The 19,984-nt window shown below is 32.0% G+C and overlaps 2 protein-coding genes across 2 annotated transcripts in view; one reads left to right on the forward strand and one right to left on the reverse strand.

The window, feature by feature from the left end:
* Positions 1–19,984, reverse strand: part of LOC148231954 (coiled-coil domain-containing protein 174) — a 104,976-nt gene that overhangs the window by 66,192 nt on the left and 18,800 nt on the right. The window lies entirely within an intron of this gene.
* The window catches only part of LOC148231955 (uncharacterized), a 53,162-nt gene that overhangs the window by 17,783 nt on the left and 15,395 nt on the right, over positions 1–19,984 (forward strand). The window contains exon 2 of the mRNA XM_088193462.1: positions 7,650–7,920. Within this exon, the coding sequence (XP_088049588.1) occupies positions 7,827–7,920 (94 nt within the window). The 5' untranslated portion in view covers positions 7,650–7,826. The remainder of the gene's footprint in view (positions 1–7,649; positions 7,921–19,984) is intronic.

The following is a 19,984-nucleotide window of genomic DNA, read 5'->3' on the forward strand; positions in this document are numbered from 1 at the left end:
ACAACATTTCAGTAACATAAAAGCGAAATCGATAAACCTGGCAATTTCAATACGTAGCTTTCCATCCATATTTGAAGCTCAAACTGGTGAGCCCAATGAATCAACAATAGACACCCTAATTAGTTTTTCCTGTTACATGCATCAAACAAAAATAATTACATTTAAAAGGTTAAGATTTGAATTAAAATGTACAGTAATTTGAGACAAAAAAATATTTAAAATAATCTCCATTGAAACGTTCTAAAAACAGGTAAAAAAAACTGTTTTTAATTTGGCGGTTACATTTTCCATAATGTCCTCAGAGTCATTTTCAATTAGTGGAGAAACAAGTTCCCTAGAGGAGTAAGGGGAATATGGTGGATTTCGTAACATTAGTCTCATACGTGGAAAGGAGAAACCACTGCTGAAATTCAAACCCAACTTGTTTATCACATTGACGTTATAAAGAGGCAAATTTGTGTTATAAATTTAAAACAAGAAAACGATAAGATTAAGAAGAAATTAGTGCAAAACTTATGGATGAACTCATTAGGCGTTTAATGATGAATGAACTTTATGGGCAATTAATTTATTCAAATTAAATTAAGACCATTGTGACATAACAGGTTAGGCTAATTGGTCACGATAATCAAAAGACAATACATAATGTAGTTACAATACATAAAAAATGTAATAAATGTAAAAAATCACAAAATATTACAATTAAATTATACGAACCGGCCCAGCTCCTCGTAGCTGACATTAAATAGAACAATGTGCAATGCCAGCGCATTAAGAAGCCAGATGGCGACAGCCATAGGCGAATCGACTAGTGCAAACGTCTTGGCTCTAACGGACATCAGAAGAGGCGCAATCGTGATTCTCGAAGACTGGAATTTCTCAAAAATCGTCAACAAAACATTTCAGTAGTTAAAGAAATGCTTAGCGACATACAACTTTCTGTGAGAACTTATCAAATCATATCCCAGCCTCTTAAAAAAAGACCCTATGATACAAAAACGAATAATAACCGAATATTTTCCTATAAAGATTTCTCCAAAAGCCAAACATTTTGGAAGATTTTTCGCAGATGTCGTATACGTGTAGAGAAAACCTCCACTTGCTCCCAAAAGTGATTCCGAGATATTTAGTGGAAGTTTCTCTAGCTAGAACGTTTCTACTGAGATCGTAGGTGATCTGATAGCGAACAATATCAATAAAATGATACAATATTGCACTTTCCAACACTAAAGGGCATACGGTTGACGAAAGCCTATCTCCATAAATAATCTAAATCACTCTGTAGAGAGGAGTTCGCAACAGATCGAATGCATCTAAACAATTTTAAATCATCTGCATACAGAAAAAACTTCAATTTGTAACTGCCGTATATATGTCATTAATAAAAATGTGAAGAGTAGAGGGATCAGGTTGAACCCTTGAGGAACTCCAGAAGGGGTAAATATTCTTTCGACAATCGGTCACCACAGTTCACGATCACTCAAATAACTCGAGAATAACTGTGTTAAATCATACGAGCAATTTTTTTAAATAATAACTCATGACAAACCTTGTCGAAGGCTTTTTCAAAATTCGTATACACAACATCTACTTGTATTCCCGCGTCGAGATTTTGTAACTATTTTGCTGAAAGACGGAAACTTAGTAACAGTGAAACAAACGGTACGAAACCCATACTGTTAGTCTGAAAAAACTTGCCAAAGGTGATTGAAGAAGTATCTATTGATAATTATTTCAAATAATTTAGCAGGAGCTGACCACACTGAGACTGATCTATAGTTTTTTATGCACAATTTATCAAGATCATGAAATGATCTTAAGAATTAGATGAAAAATACGTTTTAGTGGAGCAGTGACTTTGCAATCCTTCAAAATGAAATTGGGAAGCAAATCAGGCTCAGAAAAAAACAATGTCATGAAATTATCAAGAAAACTATTATCGAAAGAAATATTTTTATTTTTACTTTTAGAATTCAAGTATATTCGGGATTGGTTTATTATACACTAGAATGAAATACTTACATGAAAAGATCTTTTGAAATTTTGTAACAAAGCATTTTCTAAGAAAGCATAGTAGACATGAGAGTTTGTAACTCGATCATGAATATCTTAAACCATTTTCACCAAGGGTATTTCATACGGGCACAATATACATATATTACCATATTAATGCGGCGATACAATTTAAACATCACTACAGAAAGCGCATGGCAGCAATTACCTATGAAATCTAATAGTAACATGGGAAAGTGATACGGATGTAAGTGCGAATTTAAAGGGAGCCCGATTAACAAGTTAAGGAAGCGGATACCGCAAATGAGCACATCGCCATTACATATTCGTACTCACATACATTTTTTTAAATATGATCATATCCGATATATGTTCATAATCGAAAGGTATCGGGTTTTATTATATATTATACTGTGTGCCTGAAGAAACTAAATTTTTTCTCTGAAAATTAAGTCCAATTCTTCTGAGCAACAGTTTTTCGAAAACTTTTGATAATATGGGCAGGAAATTTATTGGCCTATATGATTTTAGGTCTTATGAATCCTTTGCCGGTTTTGGTATCATTACATCCTTCGCAGTGTTCCATTGAGCTAGATAGTATTAGTCTCAAAGAGGAGTTGAAGATAAATGTGAACTATCTGGAAGTTCCTTTAATATTTTTCCTGTAATTAGATTAGATAGACAGAGCCTCCAGAAAGGAAAGTTTTAATTTTAATATCTTAAATCCAATAACGATACTAATTACATGATAATGTACTAATTACATAATATAAATATTAAAAAGAGAAATGCTATTCAGTTTTTGTATCTCTTGTAAAATGGCGCTTGCAACATTGTTCGACCCTACAGTTCAATTATAATAATAATAATACTCAGATGAAATCATTTCAGACATTAGCGCCAAATTGCCTGCCGCATTCGAACCGTTCCGAGCCATTGAGTCGATAATGCGTTTGAAAATTAGCTTGTTTACCACACAGCAATTTGTTTTTAACCGCAAGAGCGCGTTTATCGTCCCAATTAGCAAAACAATATTAATTACCATGATGTTTTTTTTTGTTGTTGATTTTTTTGTACGGTCCGGGAATACAATATCAACCCTATCCCCCTATTCCAGCACGGCCAAATCAACTTTGTTGCCGGCGGACTCAATTATTCATTTTGATTTCCGCATACGAGAGGTCGACCGCGCAGGCGGACGACCATTACGGCGGCCGGCGGTAGTACGTGTTGCCAACATAAGCGCACGAAAAAAGAATGGGAACGAACGCGTCAAATGACGACTATGATATATTGACGTGCGGTTTATCGGTCGAGCTACAATATAAAGCTGGAGTTGCGAGAGATAATCTACTAATGGTTGAGATGTGATTGTATTTAATAGATTTTATTTTTACACGACAGTGATACCAAGTGACATAATTATTTTTTTAATTGTATTATTGTATGATATTCTCTATGAGCTATAGCTATGTAGTAGCGCATTATTAAATATATATTTTTATATATAATATGTACGACCTGCTCTATTTGAATTAATCATCACAATATGAGATTATTTGAGATACGGAAAATCTAAGAAAACCTAATTTGTGATGATCAACTTCTATCTCCTATATACGATAAAAAATCAACAAATGGGACTTATTTGAAATCAAACAGTATATCCGAATATTTTAAAGTTATGGGAAACAGCGACGTAGTCAACAGTCGATTATAAAACTATAACATTTTACATACGATTTAAATTTTACATTAAACGTGTATGAAAATAATGTTTTTACTAGCACAATAAATGACCAAAAAATGTAAAAAAAAATATTTCTAATTTTAAACGTTTTTTACCTCTTTACTAAGATTTTTTACGAATTTACCATTATTTTATTTTTTAATAGACGCCATTTTGAAACGATATGGCGGATCAAACTGGCTTTGGTGTTTACCCTGTTGTAACGCATTAGGACAATGCTTGTTAAGTTACATCAAAAGATTTGATTAAAAAATGTGCATGCATCCATCAGTGGCGTACGGTGGGTGTTAATATTGGGTGTGCTATAAAAAATTTAAAAAAAAAAGTACATTTTTTCATTTTTATTAGCCGAGGTTTTGGCATGCCTAAACTGCCTTACAGCTTTTTCCCATATATAAATAAATAAATAAACATCAAACCTAATCTAAAATATTATTATATAAAAATATCAAATTTCCAATAAACATAAAATTATAATTATTTATATATAAAATCTTCTTTCTTTAATCATAAATTTTTCTATCACGCTGTCATAAAAAGTGCTCTTCTTTTTAATATCCATAAGGATCCCTTTTTCTATTGAAATCAAGCTAAGGCCACATAGCCTTTCTGGGCCTTGGGTACTTCGATAACAAGTATTAATACGTTTCAGAGCAGAAAATGAACGTTCTGCTGAAGCAGTACTGCTTGGAAGAGTTAATATTAGTTTGCCTAATTTATCTATTTCCTGAAAACCTGACTCAAGATTATTTGTGTTCATAAATTGTACAAGCTCATGAACAGATTTCTCTGCAAATTTAGGTAAATGATAAAGAACAGCAAGCTCATTTTTTAAACTTATATAATCAAATAATGCTCCATAGAATTGTTGCAGTTTGGTAAGTAATTCATTTGTAAATTTTTCTTTATATTGCTCATATTTTTCTTTTTCCAGAAGGTGAAAATATTCCAATTTGGACATTGAAGAAAAACGGTTTTCAATTTGCTTACATATATTATCAACTATTGTATTAAATAGTTGGCTAAACGCGTGCTATTCTTCAACAAGCAAATCATTACTCAGTCTTGGATAATTTTCTTCCGTTACATAAGAATCCCATAATGTTTCATAATTATTTTCCTGTTCATGTCTGAGTTGTTGCAAAATTTCGGTAACTTTCTTACAGCAATATAATATGTCAAAAGATTTGGATTGTAAAATGTTGTATAACACATCAGTTTTTTCCAAAAAGGTTTGAAAATATGTGGAGAAGTTTTCTTGTTTCAAAATCTTCCAAAAAGCTAAGAAAACCTCGTGCTTTTATTAGTGTCGGGGTCCCATAGTTCACAATTTTTCATGACGTCTCGAAAAAAGTCCGTAAATTCATTTCTGTATTTTTGCACTGTGCTACTTAACCGTGATGTGTAATTCCATCTTGTAGGTGTAACAGAAGGAAGTCTTCTACCTACAAACTCTTGTGAAGCATTTATTCGTTTGGAAGATTTCGAAAAGAATGCAGACAATCCATTTAAAGTTTGAAAGAATGATTTGCACACTTTTATATTGGAAAGACCTTGTTGCAATGTTAAATTCAACATATGAGCATAGCAGTGTGTAAAAATGGCAAATGGATAAACTTCGAGTACTTTGGCTTGCAAACCATTAATATGCCCACTCATTACACTCGCCCCATCATAAGTCTGTCCAACTAATTTTTCTTGAATTTGAAATTCTTCAATTATATTTACAACGTGGCAAAATAAGCCATCGGCTGTTTTATCAGAGCTAACGTCTGTAAAGCCAATAAACCGCTCGTAAACTTTACTTTCATAAACAAAACGCAAAACTGTCGAGAGCTGTGAGTCCGTCATTATATCTGAAGTTTCGTCAAGAATAATAGCGACAAAATTTGCTGAATTTACTTCTCCCTAATATGATCTTTAATAACATCACCAATCGCTTCAAATATGTCATTCTGTATGGATGGGGAAGTACCACGAAACACCGTTGCAGTATTTAAATGAGTATCCAAAACAGAATCGTATTCTTGAAGTGCATTTAAAAATTCAAGGTAATTTCCTTTGTTTAGTGAATTACAGGACTCATCGTGGCCTCGAAAAGGTTGTTCTTGTTTTCCTAGATATACTACTGCGTCAATCATTCCTTTTAATATTTCTCTATTTTTATGAACATGTTCATTATGTTGACTTATATTAGCTTTACGTTGAGTGTCTATCATGACTTCAATTCGTTGTTTTCCAAACATTTTGAGAGAGAAAAAACGATTGAACGTGTGACTGCGCTCTTTTGTGTTTTTTCAGTGCCGTTATCAGATGACTAAGGTCAGCAAATCCACTTTTACTCCACACGCTTCTTTCTTTGGAAAACAGTATACATGGCCAACAGAACAATCTAGATCGAAGTTCGCAGCCTGTTAACCACTCAGTTCGTTCATATGATGAAAATGAAAAATGTCTTGTATATTCACATTTATTGTCTTTATGCTTCATAAATAAATTGGGAAGAGGTGGACGTGGTTTGCCAATTTAGATGATCTTCAATTTAATTTCATAACTTCTTTTTGACAATGGATTCAAAATATCTTCAACAGTATTCTTCATCATTATTGGGGTAAATAAAAAAATATAATCTAGAATAGAAAATTAAGTATTGATCATATGTAAATAAGATAATAAACTATTTTACGCCAAAATATAAAAATGAGTGACCTGTTATTGTGATATAATGTAATAAAAAAGCAGCGACGGACGCAAGAGTTTTTGAAGTACGTGCACCAAATTCGAGACCAATTTTACAACTGAGCGCTGCCAGCCGACAGATCGACTTCAGCCGTTAAATCTCGGAACAATTTACTTTAGTCGGCCGCCGCACTCAAGGTCGGCGCGCCACATGAGTAATACATAGCGTGTCGGTCGCGCGGAAACTTTTAGAGCGACTGACAAATACCAATGCATACTATACACTGCATATTAAAATTTTATAATTTTGCATACTACTGTATGCAAAATGATGTCGCTTTATGCCCTAAATTTTCTAAATTTCTAAATTTATATTTTAGATGGTTTTGCGGGTGTGCGCCGCACACCTAGCACACCCTGAATATACGCCCCTGGCATCCATAGAAAAAGTTTCTATAAATTTTGAATTAATAATTTCAATAATTTTTTTTCATACGGTAGTAAATTATAAATCTAAATTTAGTTACAGTAAACGTATTAGTAATAGGGCATTAAGCAATCTTGACATTGGTTGTTGCATTGACTCATATAGATTTTTTTAGTATAAGTAGAGTATACAATACAATATTTTATTGCATTCAAATGATACCATTATAAAATATCTTATATACATATTAGTTATTTATATCTTATATCAAGCCTCGAAAAAATCTTGGTATTATCCCGTCAAGATGTATTATCCCGTATATAAAGAATAAATTATTTACCCTGTTTACTCAGAAGAATATCTATACTGCGTCACGTGATCGACAAAATGCCATGATATAAACGAAGTTATATAGGATGGGATATGAAAGACTTTCCGCGTTTTACCAAACCGGAATAACGCAAACTGACAGCCAGACGAGGCGGAACCGCGTAATTCGATAAATAAACTGACTTCCCAAAGCTACATACCTGCCGTTTCGTACGAACAGGAAAGCATAAATAATTTAATAGATTCCTAAGCAGATAGGCGCCCAAGATGCAGGAGCAAACACGAACCCTTTGCCGAATTCCGTCCGAGTTAACGGAGCACAATTCGAAGTACGCTCGATCAGGAACGGTAACTTGGCAAACGTCGAATCTAATCAAACGGTTATATAATCATGCAAAACCAACGGTAGAATTATATTTTTACTAAAAAATATATGTTTTCTTGTTTCAGATCAACTTGTCAACGGAAGGACTGATTCAGTGGTGAATAAGTGTTTAGTTATATAATATAGTGAGAACTCGCAGTGAAACTAAACTAATGTTAGAGGCGAGCAAAAAGTTCTATAATTAAGAAGCATATTATTCACAGACTCATACCGTGTGGCTAAAAAATATATAGATAGAACAGATGCTGTACATGATGGCCACTCCTATTTGCAGGCTGTCTGGCGCTTGGTTACCGTCAGCCGCCACCTTGGCAACCTGGATGCTCTTACTTAGTGGTAAGTTGATTTACTATCCACTCCCGCGCCCGTAAAAATAATCCCTGGGCGCTTTTCCCTCTTTATTGCACGACCCTTTTTTCGTTATGGAAAAAAAACTGTGTTTACCAGCTTCGTAGGTATATAACTTTTGATCAAAACCAGAATTGTTAACTCTTATAAACTAATATATGTAAATAAATGGAAATATTTTAGACATAAAAACCACGATTCTCAAATACCATGTACTCATCGAGTAAATTGGTTCCTTTTAGACAATTTTCATTAACTATATACTCTGCGAAACAATTTTTATTTTGGTTTATAAATCGAGAACGACTCTAAATTAGTATTTCATTTATAGTTTATTATGCGACACTTGTATGTTGAGTATTGTGATAAATACAATATCAAAGACAACCTAAGAAGTTTTAGAACAAGATTTAGCTTAAGAAATAAGTTAGTCTTTATTGAAACGCCTAATTTAACTTTAACAGGTATGCATCTTGAACTGTCCTATTTTAAAAGATAAATTAATAAGCAAAGTGAATTTTCAATGACATTAAAACATCCTTCATTATATTTTTTAACCGTTTTTAAAATAATATTCGTTTTTTTAACTTTCCTGTATATAATGATCTGTATCGTCGTGTATATAATACATTACAATATATATCATTAATATATTCCTCTTAAATCGATTCTATTAATGTAATATAAATCTAATATTATAATCTCTCGTTATGTCTAGAAGTATATGAATGTAAATACAGCACCAAATTATTTCATACAATACAATTTTTCATGACGCTATATATTTAGATCTTAAAACGTTCCATATAAAGCGATAAGAAAAACGCTTTCCATTGCCATATAAATATCAACCCGGGAAAGCTGCCAAGTAAAGATAACCTGGGATCTGGGATGATGATCGTCTCTTATGTAAAGTTATGCGCGGCGACATAGGATCATACATAGCAGCCTGCTTAGCATACCCTTTACCAGTGGAAGCCAACAGTTTTACTCTTTAAATTGAATTGAATACAAATATATGTACATACTTTAAATGTAAAACCCCATAATTATTAACTTAACACTAAGGACAAAATAATATCTATTAAGTCATGTTCGCCCAAAAGTGGAGTTAGTCAATTTAGACTTAAGGCCATCGATATGTACACTTAGAGAAATTGATGACATTGAAAAATTGAGAGCTCCTGTCTGGAGCGAGGCTATTCTTAGACCTTCTAGACGAAAACCGGGGTCTCACGTACTCCTGTCCCACTGACCCGCAATTGTCCAATTGTGACCACAATTGTTTAACAGCGACCCTATACTTGTCCCCCTTCTGACCATACACAATCGCCGTCCGAGTAATCTCGGCAGCTGGCACTAATCAATGACTGTCAACACAGTGTCCAGAACTATCTATGAATCGTTTCACGTTTTGCAGGCGCACATATGCATGCTCGATAGAACGGGCTGAAACCACTTAAACGAAGTTAAAACTTCATCGCGCGATAAGGGGTAGGATCAGAGTTAATTAAAAGTTTTAAATTAGACGAATAAGAGTTTCGAAAGCACGTTTAGTTAGCTAAGCAAGGGTGAAATCTATATCTCGGCACGTAGCCTTGGTGCTATTGCTGCTGCTTCGGCGGCGCCAGGTAACTTCGGATTAATTACCGCTAATATTATTCAAATTGGAAATAACTGGAATTGGATTTTAATAATCCGTGAAATATTTCTCCAGGGGTTTGAAGGTGAAAGTTAAAGAAGTATCCCTTTGTTAATTCTGGCTATTTACCCAATGGTATTTTAATCGTGGTATATGTATTTAAGGACCGCTTATCTGTATTTTTTTAATATTAATGCAATAGATAAAATGTCAATATTGCCGTTGTATAAGATGATTCATAAGTTGTCTTAAATCTTAAATTTTGGTTAAATGGAATCAAAGCATAAGGCTAGTTCAATATTTGCATATTGTGGAAAGGTTAAACATTTAGCTCCTAAGCAACGATAAAATGTAAGATTCAAACACCGTAAGCGCAGATGACACAATAATTTATGATAATGACAGATCAGTAATTTGCGCATCTATACGAGGATTTAAATCAGTATTAATAAAATTAAACTAATTCGACCAATTTTCAAGAGAGATCGTACATTTTTGATCATCAGTCAATGCTCCTGATTTTTATTTGTGGGGATTTTGAAATCAATAGGTTTACAAATCTACGTTATGTATAGTTTAAGAGACAATCATACTATACAACAATTTTGCTGCAAAAAAATAATTTATTGATTTGAATGCATGTGCATGGCATAATAGCTTTACACTAATGCACCTTGCCCAGACATGCATAATATAGAACAATTATATAAATATATACACAATAATGAATAGAACACCAGTAATAAGTTGGCACACAAAAACGAAATTCTATCAGAGTCTCCAGGTTTTAAATACATACTCTACCAATAACTTGAAAAAGTGCTTTCTCAAGTAGTATACTAGAGACGTCAACGCGACTTGAGAGAATCATACCACAGCATACCTTGTAAAAATTTTTTTTAAATAAAAATGGATAATATTTATATTCTCTCATGTACATGTATGTGAGAAATCTTTTTTGGACATGTTCAATTAAAAGTAAGTCGGTTGGATTATTTGGCAACCGGACGAGAAAAGCATGCTAAAAGTTATTGCATATTATTTTTTATATATAGTTCTCTTGAAATAAGACACCTAAATCAGCTACCATTTCTGTGCAATGCAGCACATTTATATCTATTTTATAAGCAAATTTAAGTGACGTTTTTATTATATAGAATAGGAAATGGCATGAATTTTTTAAATGTAAATTGTAATCTATTAGTGCAGGGTTTCCCAAACTTTTTCAGCGACGGAACACTTGGCAAATCCGAAAATTTTGGCGGAACACTTAGCTTATTTTTTAGGCTGTGTAATTCATAATAAAATAAAAAATGTTATTAAAGAAATGTTATTAAATTTATTTAATAAACAAAAAAATACAAATAAATAAAGCTCCTAATGACTGATGATTTTGGGTTCTTAAATAACATTTTTTTTATATCAGGCACAATTTTGGTTAGTTGTATTTTCATATCTGCCGTGGCGTGGAGTCTATTTCTGTATTTTGTTTTTGTTGCAATATACTTAAAAAATCCCACTTCGCATAAATACGTCGTGGAAAACGGAAGTAAAAAAACCAGACCTTGGGGACTCAGTCAGACTCGCCCAGAAATCATTTAATGGCTGATATTTTTGTTTCAAATCAGAGTCATTAACTAAATTCTCATAATCCCTTAAGCCCACTGGTTTTACTGTCACGGAAAATATATTCCGAACCCAGGAATCGTCCTTACTAGTTTTCGGAAAATATTCCGAAAGAATTATTTTCAAGTAATATAGGTGTTCTAAAAATACTTGTGAAACTTTTTTATCTACTTGAAAATTCAATTCATTTAAACATTCATTCCAAGACAGGAAAACAAACAAAATTATTAGATTCAACCGATAAAATCTGAAATTGTAATTTTTTATCAAAAGATTCAATTTTATCTATCATATTAAAAATTGTAATACTTTTTGCTTGTAATTATAAGTTAACATCATTTCGCTTTGTAAAAATATCCGATAGATATGCAGATGTATCAACCAGAAAGGATTTGTTAAAAAAATTATAAAATGATGTTGCAAATTATTTTGTGCTTTCAAGAAGACTAATAATTCATTTCGAAGTTCATAAAGTCTTAATAGTACTCTTCCTCTGGATAGCAATCTCACTTCAGTATGTAATAAAAGTGCTTCATGTTCACCACCCATTTCATTGCATAAAATTTTAAATAATCTGGATTGAAGTGGTCTAGATTTTACATAGTTTATCATTTTCACGGCTACTTCATAACATTTTTTAAATTTGTGGAATTTTTTTTAGTCAACAGTGCATGCCTATGCAAAATACAGTGACTGCTAGTAGCATATCTAGTCACATAAATAAAATTCGTATAACAAACACTAATATCGTGTGATTAATTAACAAAAAAAATATTGTTTAAATAGGATCAAATTTTAAAGTTAAAAAAAACAACACCGACTTATGAAACTTTTCCCTCCAGATTTTATACACATCAATGTTGAATATTTAACACATATTTTCAAGCTTTTTTATCAGATTTATGAACAATTTTTATGTATTAGCAAGACTAACATTTTTTTTTAATCTACTCTAAATTTTTGTGAAATATCTATTTAGGCCCCGCGGAACACCTATTTTGGATCCGCGGAACACTGGTGTTCCGCGGAACATAGTTTGGGAAACCATGTATTAGTGGATGACCCACGCAAAAGCTTTTCAACATCAAAAAAAAATAATATAATTTATTTTAGGGAATACTTAGATAATAATATTATTATTAAACAAAAAAAAACCTTGAGGAATTCCTTGAGGAGTTACAATATATTCAGACGACTTATGTTGCCCATTTTTAACATATTGACAACGATTTGAAAAGTATCATTTAAAAAATATTTTGTTGGAAAACTTATGCTTATTATTTTTTTAAGAATTAAAACATCACCAACTTTATTAAAAGCCTTTGCAAAATAAATGTAGATGACATTTACTTGAATGCTTATATCGAGATTTTTCGTCACAAAATTGGAAAAACAGAGCAAATTCGTTGCTACTGATTTTGATACACAAAAATCATGCTATTGGTCAATCAAGTATTCTTGAATATGGTCTGAAGCATACTTATGAAGTATGAATTCGAATGCTTCGATAAAGTCAACACAGTCTTATAATTTTTATCTGTTGAAAGTGACTTCCATACATAAATTTTCATTTTATGTATGGAAGTCATTTTCCTAATTTTCCATACATCAGGGAAAGTATTTGTTTTCAAAGATAGGTTAAAATCAATAATGTCCTGCATTTTTAAGCATACCAGCTGTACATCATGATCTGCCGATTTTTTTGCCTTGAATTTCCAAAATAATAATAATAAATATTTGTAAACATAAATTTACACGCAAGTTTAATCTATTATTTTATATATTGTACACGTATAATTTTCATTAAAATTGAGGCATAAATCTCGTTCTACAAAACAGTAAAGAACGACGTTTTGTTCAGAAGCTTACGAATGAAGGTGAATGACATGTAACTATAGTTTATAGTTCAATTAGAATACATATTGCATTCACCATTAAATTGCATAGAAATCCAAAATTGTGTAACTAAATGCTCAATTAAATACACCATAAGCTCTTAGACAATCGGTGAATGGCACAATGAAGTATGATACTCAAGAATCCATTGCAACAAGCATAAGAGAAGCGAGAATGAGCAGTACTCGTATATCATAAGGTATTCCTACTTGATCGTCATTTATTAAGCCGACAGGCATGGTATGGGGGGGGGGTTGTTTGAGAGTGTGCAAATTTAACCCCATAAGTCTAAACTGTTTCACTTCTTGCACCCCACCGGAGCGGAGATGGCAAGTACCCACATTCACATACCTATAGACACGAGGGGTCGACGGAGAAATTTGCATTTGAAATGCAAAATAGTCGACGCAAAGGGTAAATTCTACGGGGGTCAGTTCAAAGTGTAGACCTTAGGAGCGGTTGAGGTCTACAGTCAGAAACACTCAACACGTCTAGTAATTGTTTCGCTCGGTTCTGCATTGTTTCTCGCCAAGTGTTGTAGAACTGAAAATGGACAATTTGACGCGCTTTGGGCTTGAGGGAGAAGTTTAAACTTAGGAAGTTTATATTTTGGTGACTTGTCGCTTACACTTCATAATGGCTATTTTAAGTCTTACTTCGTACTATATCCACTACATATAATGCCAAATCTGCAACATTGGTATCTTATTCATAACTAAATTTTTATTTATTTTCAAATTAATATACACACCATAACTGCCATTTTTAGTTTACCAATACTAAAAATATTTTCCAAAACAAGCTGAACAACTAGTTCATGGAGCTGACAAATACTTGACTTAAATTGGCATATTACGTTTGTATATATTTAAACCCCATCATCCTTTAAATCGTGGATCTAAATACGTTGAAGGATTAGATGTATTTTACATAAAGGAAAACCTCTTATTCATGGAAGCTTATATTTTTAATTAAATTTCTTCCATTGTGTTCTCTGAGTCATCGTATATTGTTTACTAGTGTTTTGTAAAAATTAAATATGTACAACTATACATCTAATGCTGCTACACAAAAACATTTTTAAACTTATTATTATCGCACCTCTTCAGTGCTAGAAATGTATAGTGTTATAGAATAAGATACTTATTAAATGGCTTGGTGAAGCGTATGCATTTTTTTAATAATTGACTCACGTATCGCAGGCCATCATATACATGCCACTCAACCCATGGTAGTGAATATTCGATATATCGTTGAATTCACACATCAGTTCAAAAAGCTTCACTGGTAAATAAGCTCAATGGTGGCCTTCTTGAATACTTAAAAGCGACGATTGATTTGCGACTTTTTTACTCTCGAGACACGGGAGGAGTATACGTGGTCTGAAAAAACTATTTTATACGACAAGTTCTCGCATTAGCTGTCTTATAATCAACTATTTTTTATATTGACTTTCCGTACTGGGATAAACCGAATGTTTGATGGGCCTCTATAAATTGAACATTGAAGCGCCCTTCCTAGCCATAAAAAATCAAAACGCAAACCAAAGTGGGATGAAAGCGGACGGTCAACTTAATTATTCATGAGTGTGTTTGGACGTCGGAAGGGTCTAAAAGAAAAATCTGGGACTAATTTACGATTGGTCAGCTCTGACCCAAGCCGCTGCATTAACATTTTCATGCGACGTCGACCGCAATACGCGGAAAACTCGTGTAAACATTTTTGATGATACTCGACGAGCAAACTCATAAATATGCTGAAATTGTATATGTACATAGTCAGGCGCGCCATACGTTTCTTACTCTTCGTTTCCTGCCCAGCGAAACTTAGGAGCTTAATGGATTAATTATGAATCACTAAACACGAGTAGTAAACGTGTATTGATCTCTTAGCGAATAAGTAAACATGTCGCGGGAAGCACACCGGTAAAGTTTTCCGACAAGCAGACAAAGCACTAAAACATTCATCTAATGGCAACAAAATGGCACTACTGTTTTTGGTCCCGAGCTAGTCGTAGAAGACTGAAAGCTAAATTTTCACAAGCTCGCAATCATGAATCTGCTCATCAAAGACAATAAAATAAAGTAACAATTCGCTTTAACGATAAAAGTACTCCGCAAACTGAAACTCATTTTACAGCTACTGACAAAATATTTGTACACCGTAATATGTTATACAGGGTACACTTGATTATACGTGCGGGTGCGGATTAAAAATGCTTGAATTTTTTTAATAATTTCAATTTTTTAATTAACTTTAAATTTCAAACCATCTAAAGGGCGTCATGTGTTGCGAAAGTGTATTTAGTACTCATAAAATGAAACTGTTGGTGATTGAAAAAGTAGATCATTTAAGGGGACTGAAATAAAAAGTCTTCCTGTTGATTATTAAAAGTTAAAAAAAGCATAGATGGATAGAGATCTTTGAAGATTGCATCAATGTGTTATTTCATCAATAAAATATCTTTACCGTACTTATCTTCTTAAAGCTCTTACTGTGGAAAATAATGGTTTGAGTAATTTTTGGAAAAAAATACATTACAATATTGGTCAAATGAAAAGCCAGTAACATTTGTTTGGTTGTGGCGAAAGATTCTTCCTCACTGGGGCAAGTGATACATCTAAAATATGCAGATTAATGGAAAATTAAAAATGCTTTGAAACTGTCGATCGAGGAGTGATTTGACCGCTATTTAAATGATCTGGATTTTCAATGCTTGAATAATGCGAATATCGTTTCTATTGCCACTCAAACAGAAGTGAAAGGGAGTGAATGGGAGGGACAATACTAGGAAAGAAGATACTAACAATTACATTAGTCACAAGACAGTACTGACTTCTGTTAAATCGACCAAAAAGGATTCGAATATCACGAAAAAATCGTACTTATATTAAAAAAATATTGAGAGATTCTTAAAATCAAACGTGAATCATAGATTCTATTAATAAATAAAAAAATGATAATCGCCATTGACTTAAGTTCAAACTTTACTGGGCTACAAAAGAGATTCGAATGTAACCATATAATATTTAACAGCTAACGAAAATCACATTCCTAATAAATAAATAAAATATTATCTCTATTGGCAACATATTATACATAATATATGATAGTTCGGATTATCCGGGATTTTCAATTATCCGTTCCTTTCTGACTCAGCATTAGCTAGAATAATCGAAAGTACACTGTAATTCTCTACCCTAACTCGAACCGTTTTATTGTATAATGAACAACGTGATGTAAACAATATTTTTTATTGATCTACTTATTTGATCTATATACATTGATCTACTTAAAACTCGCCCGCTATATCAGCTGATTTAATAATGCGAGGATATTATTTATTTATTTACTGTAGATCTTCCGCTGTAACATGACAGACGTTAGCCCAATGCGTTACAACGAAATAAACACTATCAACATCTTCTAACTATGTAGTGAAACACCAGACAGAAAGCAGTCTATAAAATAGTGACATCTATTTATTTATTTTTAATATATTAACCTGCGTTTTTTAAGCCAATTTCGATTTATTTTCACCGGGATCTTTTGTACATCACAATGTACACCAAATTATTTTAAAAATACATAATATTATATTAAAATACAAAATAAAATATTTTTCATGTCTCTTTAATAAACTTAATAAAATAATTTAACAAAAAGAGAAAGTAAACGAAAAATAAAAATTCAGATGAGTCTAAATTAGAGAATTTTTAATACCTAATATGTACGACCTAGCTCGATTTTAATTAATCATAACGATATTCATCCGTGAGATTACGGAAAAGTAAACATAATTTGTGATGATCGATCGGAATTTTTATTATATGATTATCACACACGCTATAAATTGTAAAGTCTAATGTTCATATATGATTCGAACCTAGGACTTTCAGGTCAATTGTCAGCGACTTACAACTTGCAATCAATGGATGTCACTACGCATGACTAAGCTTAATTTTATTAATAATTATTCATCCGTAAGATTAATTATCTTGTAAATCCACCGAATCGATCGAAATTATAATCATTGATTCGAAACCAGGTCTTTCAGACATTCGTCACAAACTATACCACTGGTCTATCTTAAATTTTAAATAAACAAAATACGCAATATAAATATATACTGTTCATGAATGACAACATTGGCCCGTTTATAAAAAACGTTAGCCATTATTTCATACAAAACTTTCACTATCACGTACGAGATTTTCAGAAGTTTGAAACCGCTTCCATGGCATTTTCATTAACTTTTACGACATTTAATTCTCCTTTCGTCCACACGATCTTCGTGCACTCCACTTTTACAACCAGTCGCTTGGTGTCTGATACAATAAAGACGAATGGGGTTAAACAAAAAAAGAATACAACCTTATACGTTATGCTGTAATTTTCTTAAACTATACACATTAAAATTAATATTAATATAATGAATTTCATGCCTTTACTTCGCCTAAAAATATTAAGAGTGCAATAAATCAGAATGTCAGCTTGCAGGGGTAGAAAAATTGCGATCATTATGCAAATCTCATCGAGCACCCCGTGTAAACAAAAGACGTGCAAAACTATTACAGAGAAACGTGTCGAACAAGTTTCTAGAGAGCGAATATTATTTTTGAATATCAGTACAGGTTGATGCATCATAAAAGTTAAAAATTAATATATATTATAAAAAGTATTTGTTTAAAATGAATTTTTTAAATTAAATTAACTGAAAGTAAGTGGTAGTAGCACGATCTTAATCGTGTAATTAGTTCATATTAAGATGATACGTTAATTAATTTTTCAGATATTGAGAATATTTTTAACATAACAATATACATCATAATAAATAACGCAAACCAGTCAAGTTGAGAAAAATACCAAAGCATAAATATAGTATTACACTTACATTATGTTCGGTTTAATGAGAGTCAATATTAATGTGTATTGTGTCAATAAAATTAATTTTGAACGAGTGCTTATTTCTTGATTTTTTTAAATGTGAACTTTTTAGTGAATCACTCTTTATAAACGATTATATTTTCAACGCCAAAAATCAGTTCGATTCAACAAGAAATTATAACTTAACAAGATTAATTATGTGGTTGTAGGAACTGTATATGAACAGGTACATTTGAACTCTAACTGTGGCGAAAAGTTCAAACAACTAATTATATCGTTTGGACAAGAGGAAGAAATTCGTGCAGGGAATATTTTACCTTAGACCACATAAAATTAACCCAATACTGCAAATTCGTGATGCGAAAACTAACGCTGATGATAAAAATATTGTTAAAAAGACGCGAAAATAATGAACACAAACTAATTTGAATGAGTCGAGCGGAATGGAGAAATCTTCTATGTTTTTATATATTTTTTTAGATCATTGTGTATTTTTCAATATTAAAAATACAAGAAAATAAAAAATAATTGAAAAAAATATTCGAGGCAAATAAAAACAATAATTTTGAAAAAGATTTTTCTGTACTGTAGAATATATAATAGCCAATTATTTTTAAGAATGAAAATTGTACGTCTGTCGCAAATTTTCGTAATACGCAAGAGACTTGACGTCTATGTTAAAAGTACAATATATTTACAAGTACAAGATATTTTGATTCAATATTGTTCATAGCACAACGTAAAATATTTGTTGCCTCTCACAGTTCGATATTTTAACACCAACAGATTACTGCAAGAGCTTTTCATACAAAATGTCACGATGAAAGCTTTTTTATCAAAAAATATATTATTTCATTCGCTGTCACAACCCTTTTACTCTGTAGTTCTAATAAAAAAATATACTTAAATTTTTGTGTAATATTTAAAAAAAACAGCAAATGCAACAACAAATTAAAATATTCGTATAAGAACAATAGTCCTTAATATAGACTTTTAAATTATTAATTTTACATAGTACATATTTAATAATGAGATTGATAATTAAGAGTAATAATATAAATAAATAAATCACGAGCTTCATTTTTGTCTATATTTTTAATTAAAAATCCAGCGAGTGGGTTTGTTAAACTTTACCACTTTAAAATTATTTTTTCTTAATTATTTTGAGCAAGTGCATCAGTGAAAATGACTATTCGGCATAGGCGTAACTTCTTTCTGCTTTAAAATTTAAACACTATTTTGCTTTTTTATAACATAATTGTCATAAACGGAAACAAATTGGCGATAATTTTTTTCTTTTATACAAAAGAAATGGAGCACTTGTTATGTCCATTTTAAAATCACACTGCACGTGACGTTAGTTGAAGCACCGGTGTCACAACCAGCCTTGTATTTTTACTTTTTCAATTTCTCTCGTATTTATTACGGAATTCATGTTGTATTTTTTTTATTTTTTCAACCATAGAATAACATGTTTACTTTGTGATTATAAATGAAATTGGTTACAATGACGCCGAGGGAAAATTTGTTTTGTTAAGCCGTATCAGCGTCTCGAAACCACAAAGAAGGATTTTTTCTGACGTCGCCGCGAGTTTTACGTCGTTAACGAATTTCATTTCCTTTGGAAATTGTGGAGACAAGAATGCATTTCGCGTAATGAGACATGGAAGAAGAAGGACGTTCCTCGGCGGATATTACGGGAAACGTTTCAAATTGAATTGTTCCGTGTCGCCTCTATAAAGTTTTTCCTCAGCGTTACATCAACGGGTACGTTCGTAAACATATGCGACGAAATTGTCTATATTTTTACTTAGTTTAAACTTATACTAGTGGCTGTAAGGACAAAACTTTACAAGCAAGTAGAAAAATAACTTTAAAAATCAAGATTGCCTTGTTATCTTTTTACTATAGAAAAAAATGTTTAAAATAACAAATAAAATTAAGTGCATTTCTTTGTATGCTTTGCTTATAAAATACAGCTGTAAATAACTAAAAAATCTT

This window comes from Plectrocnemia conspersa, unplaced genomic scaffold, assembly GCF_051122295.1.
Source record: "Plectrocnemia conspersa isolate PC_06_02 unplaced genomic scaffold, ASM5112229v1 ptg000009l, whole genome shotgun sequence".
Taxonomy (NCBI): Eukaryota; Metazoa; Arthropoda; class Insecta; order Trichoptera; family Polycentropodidae; genus Plectrocnemia; species Plectrocnemia conspersa.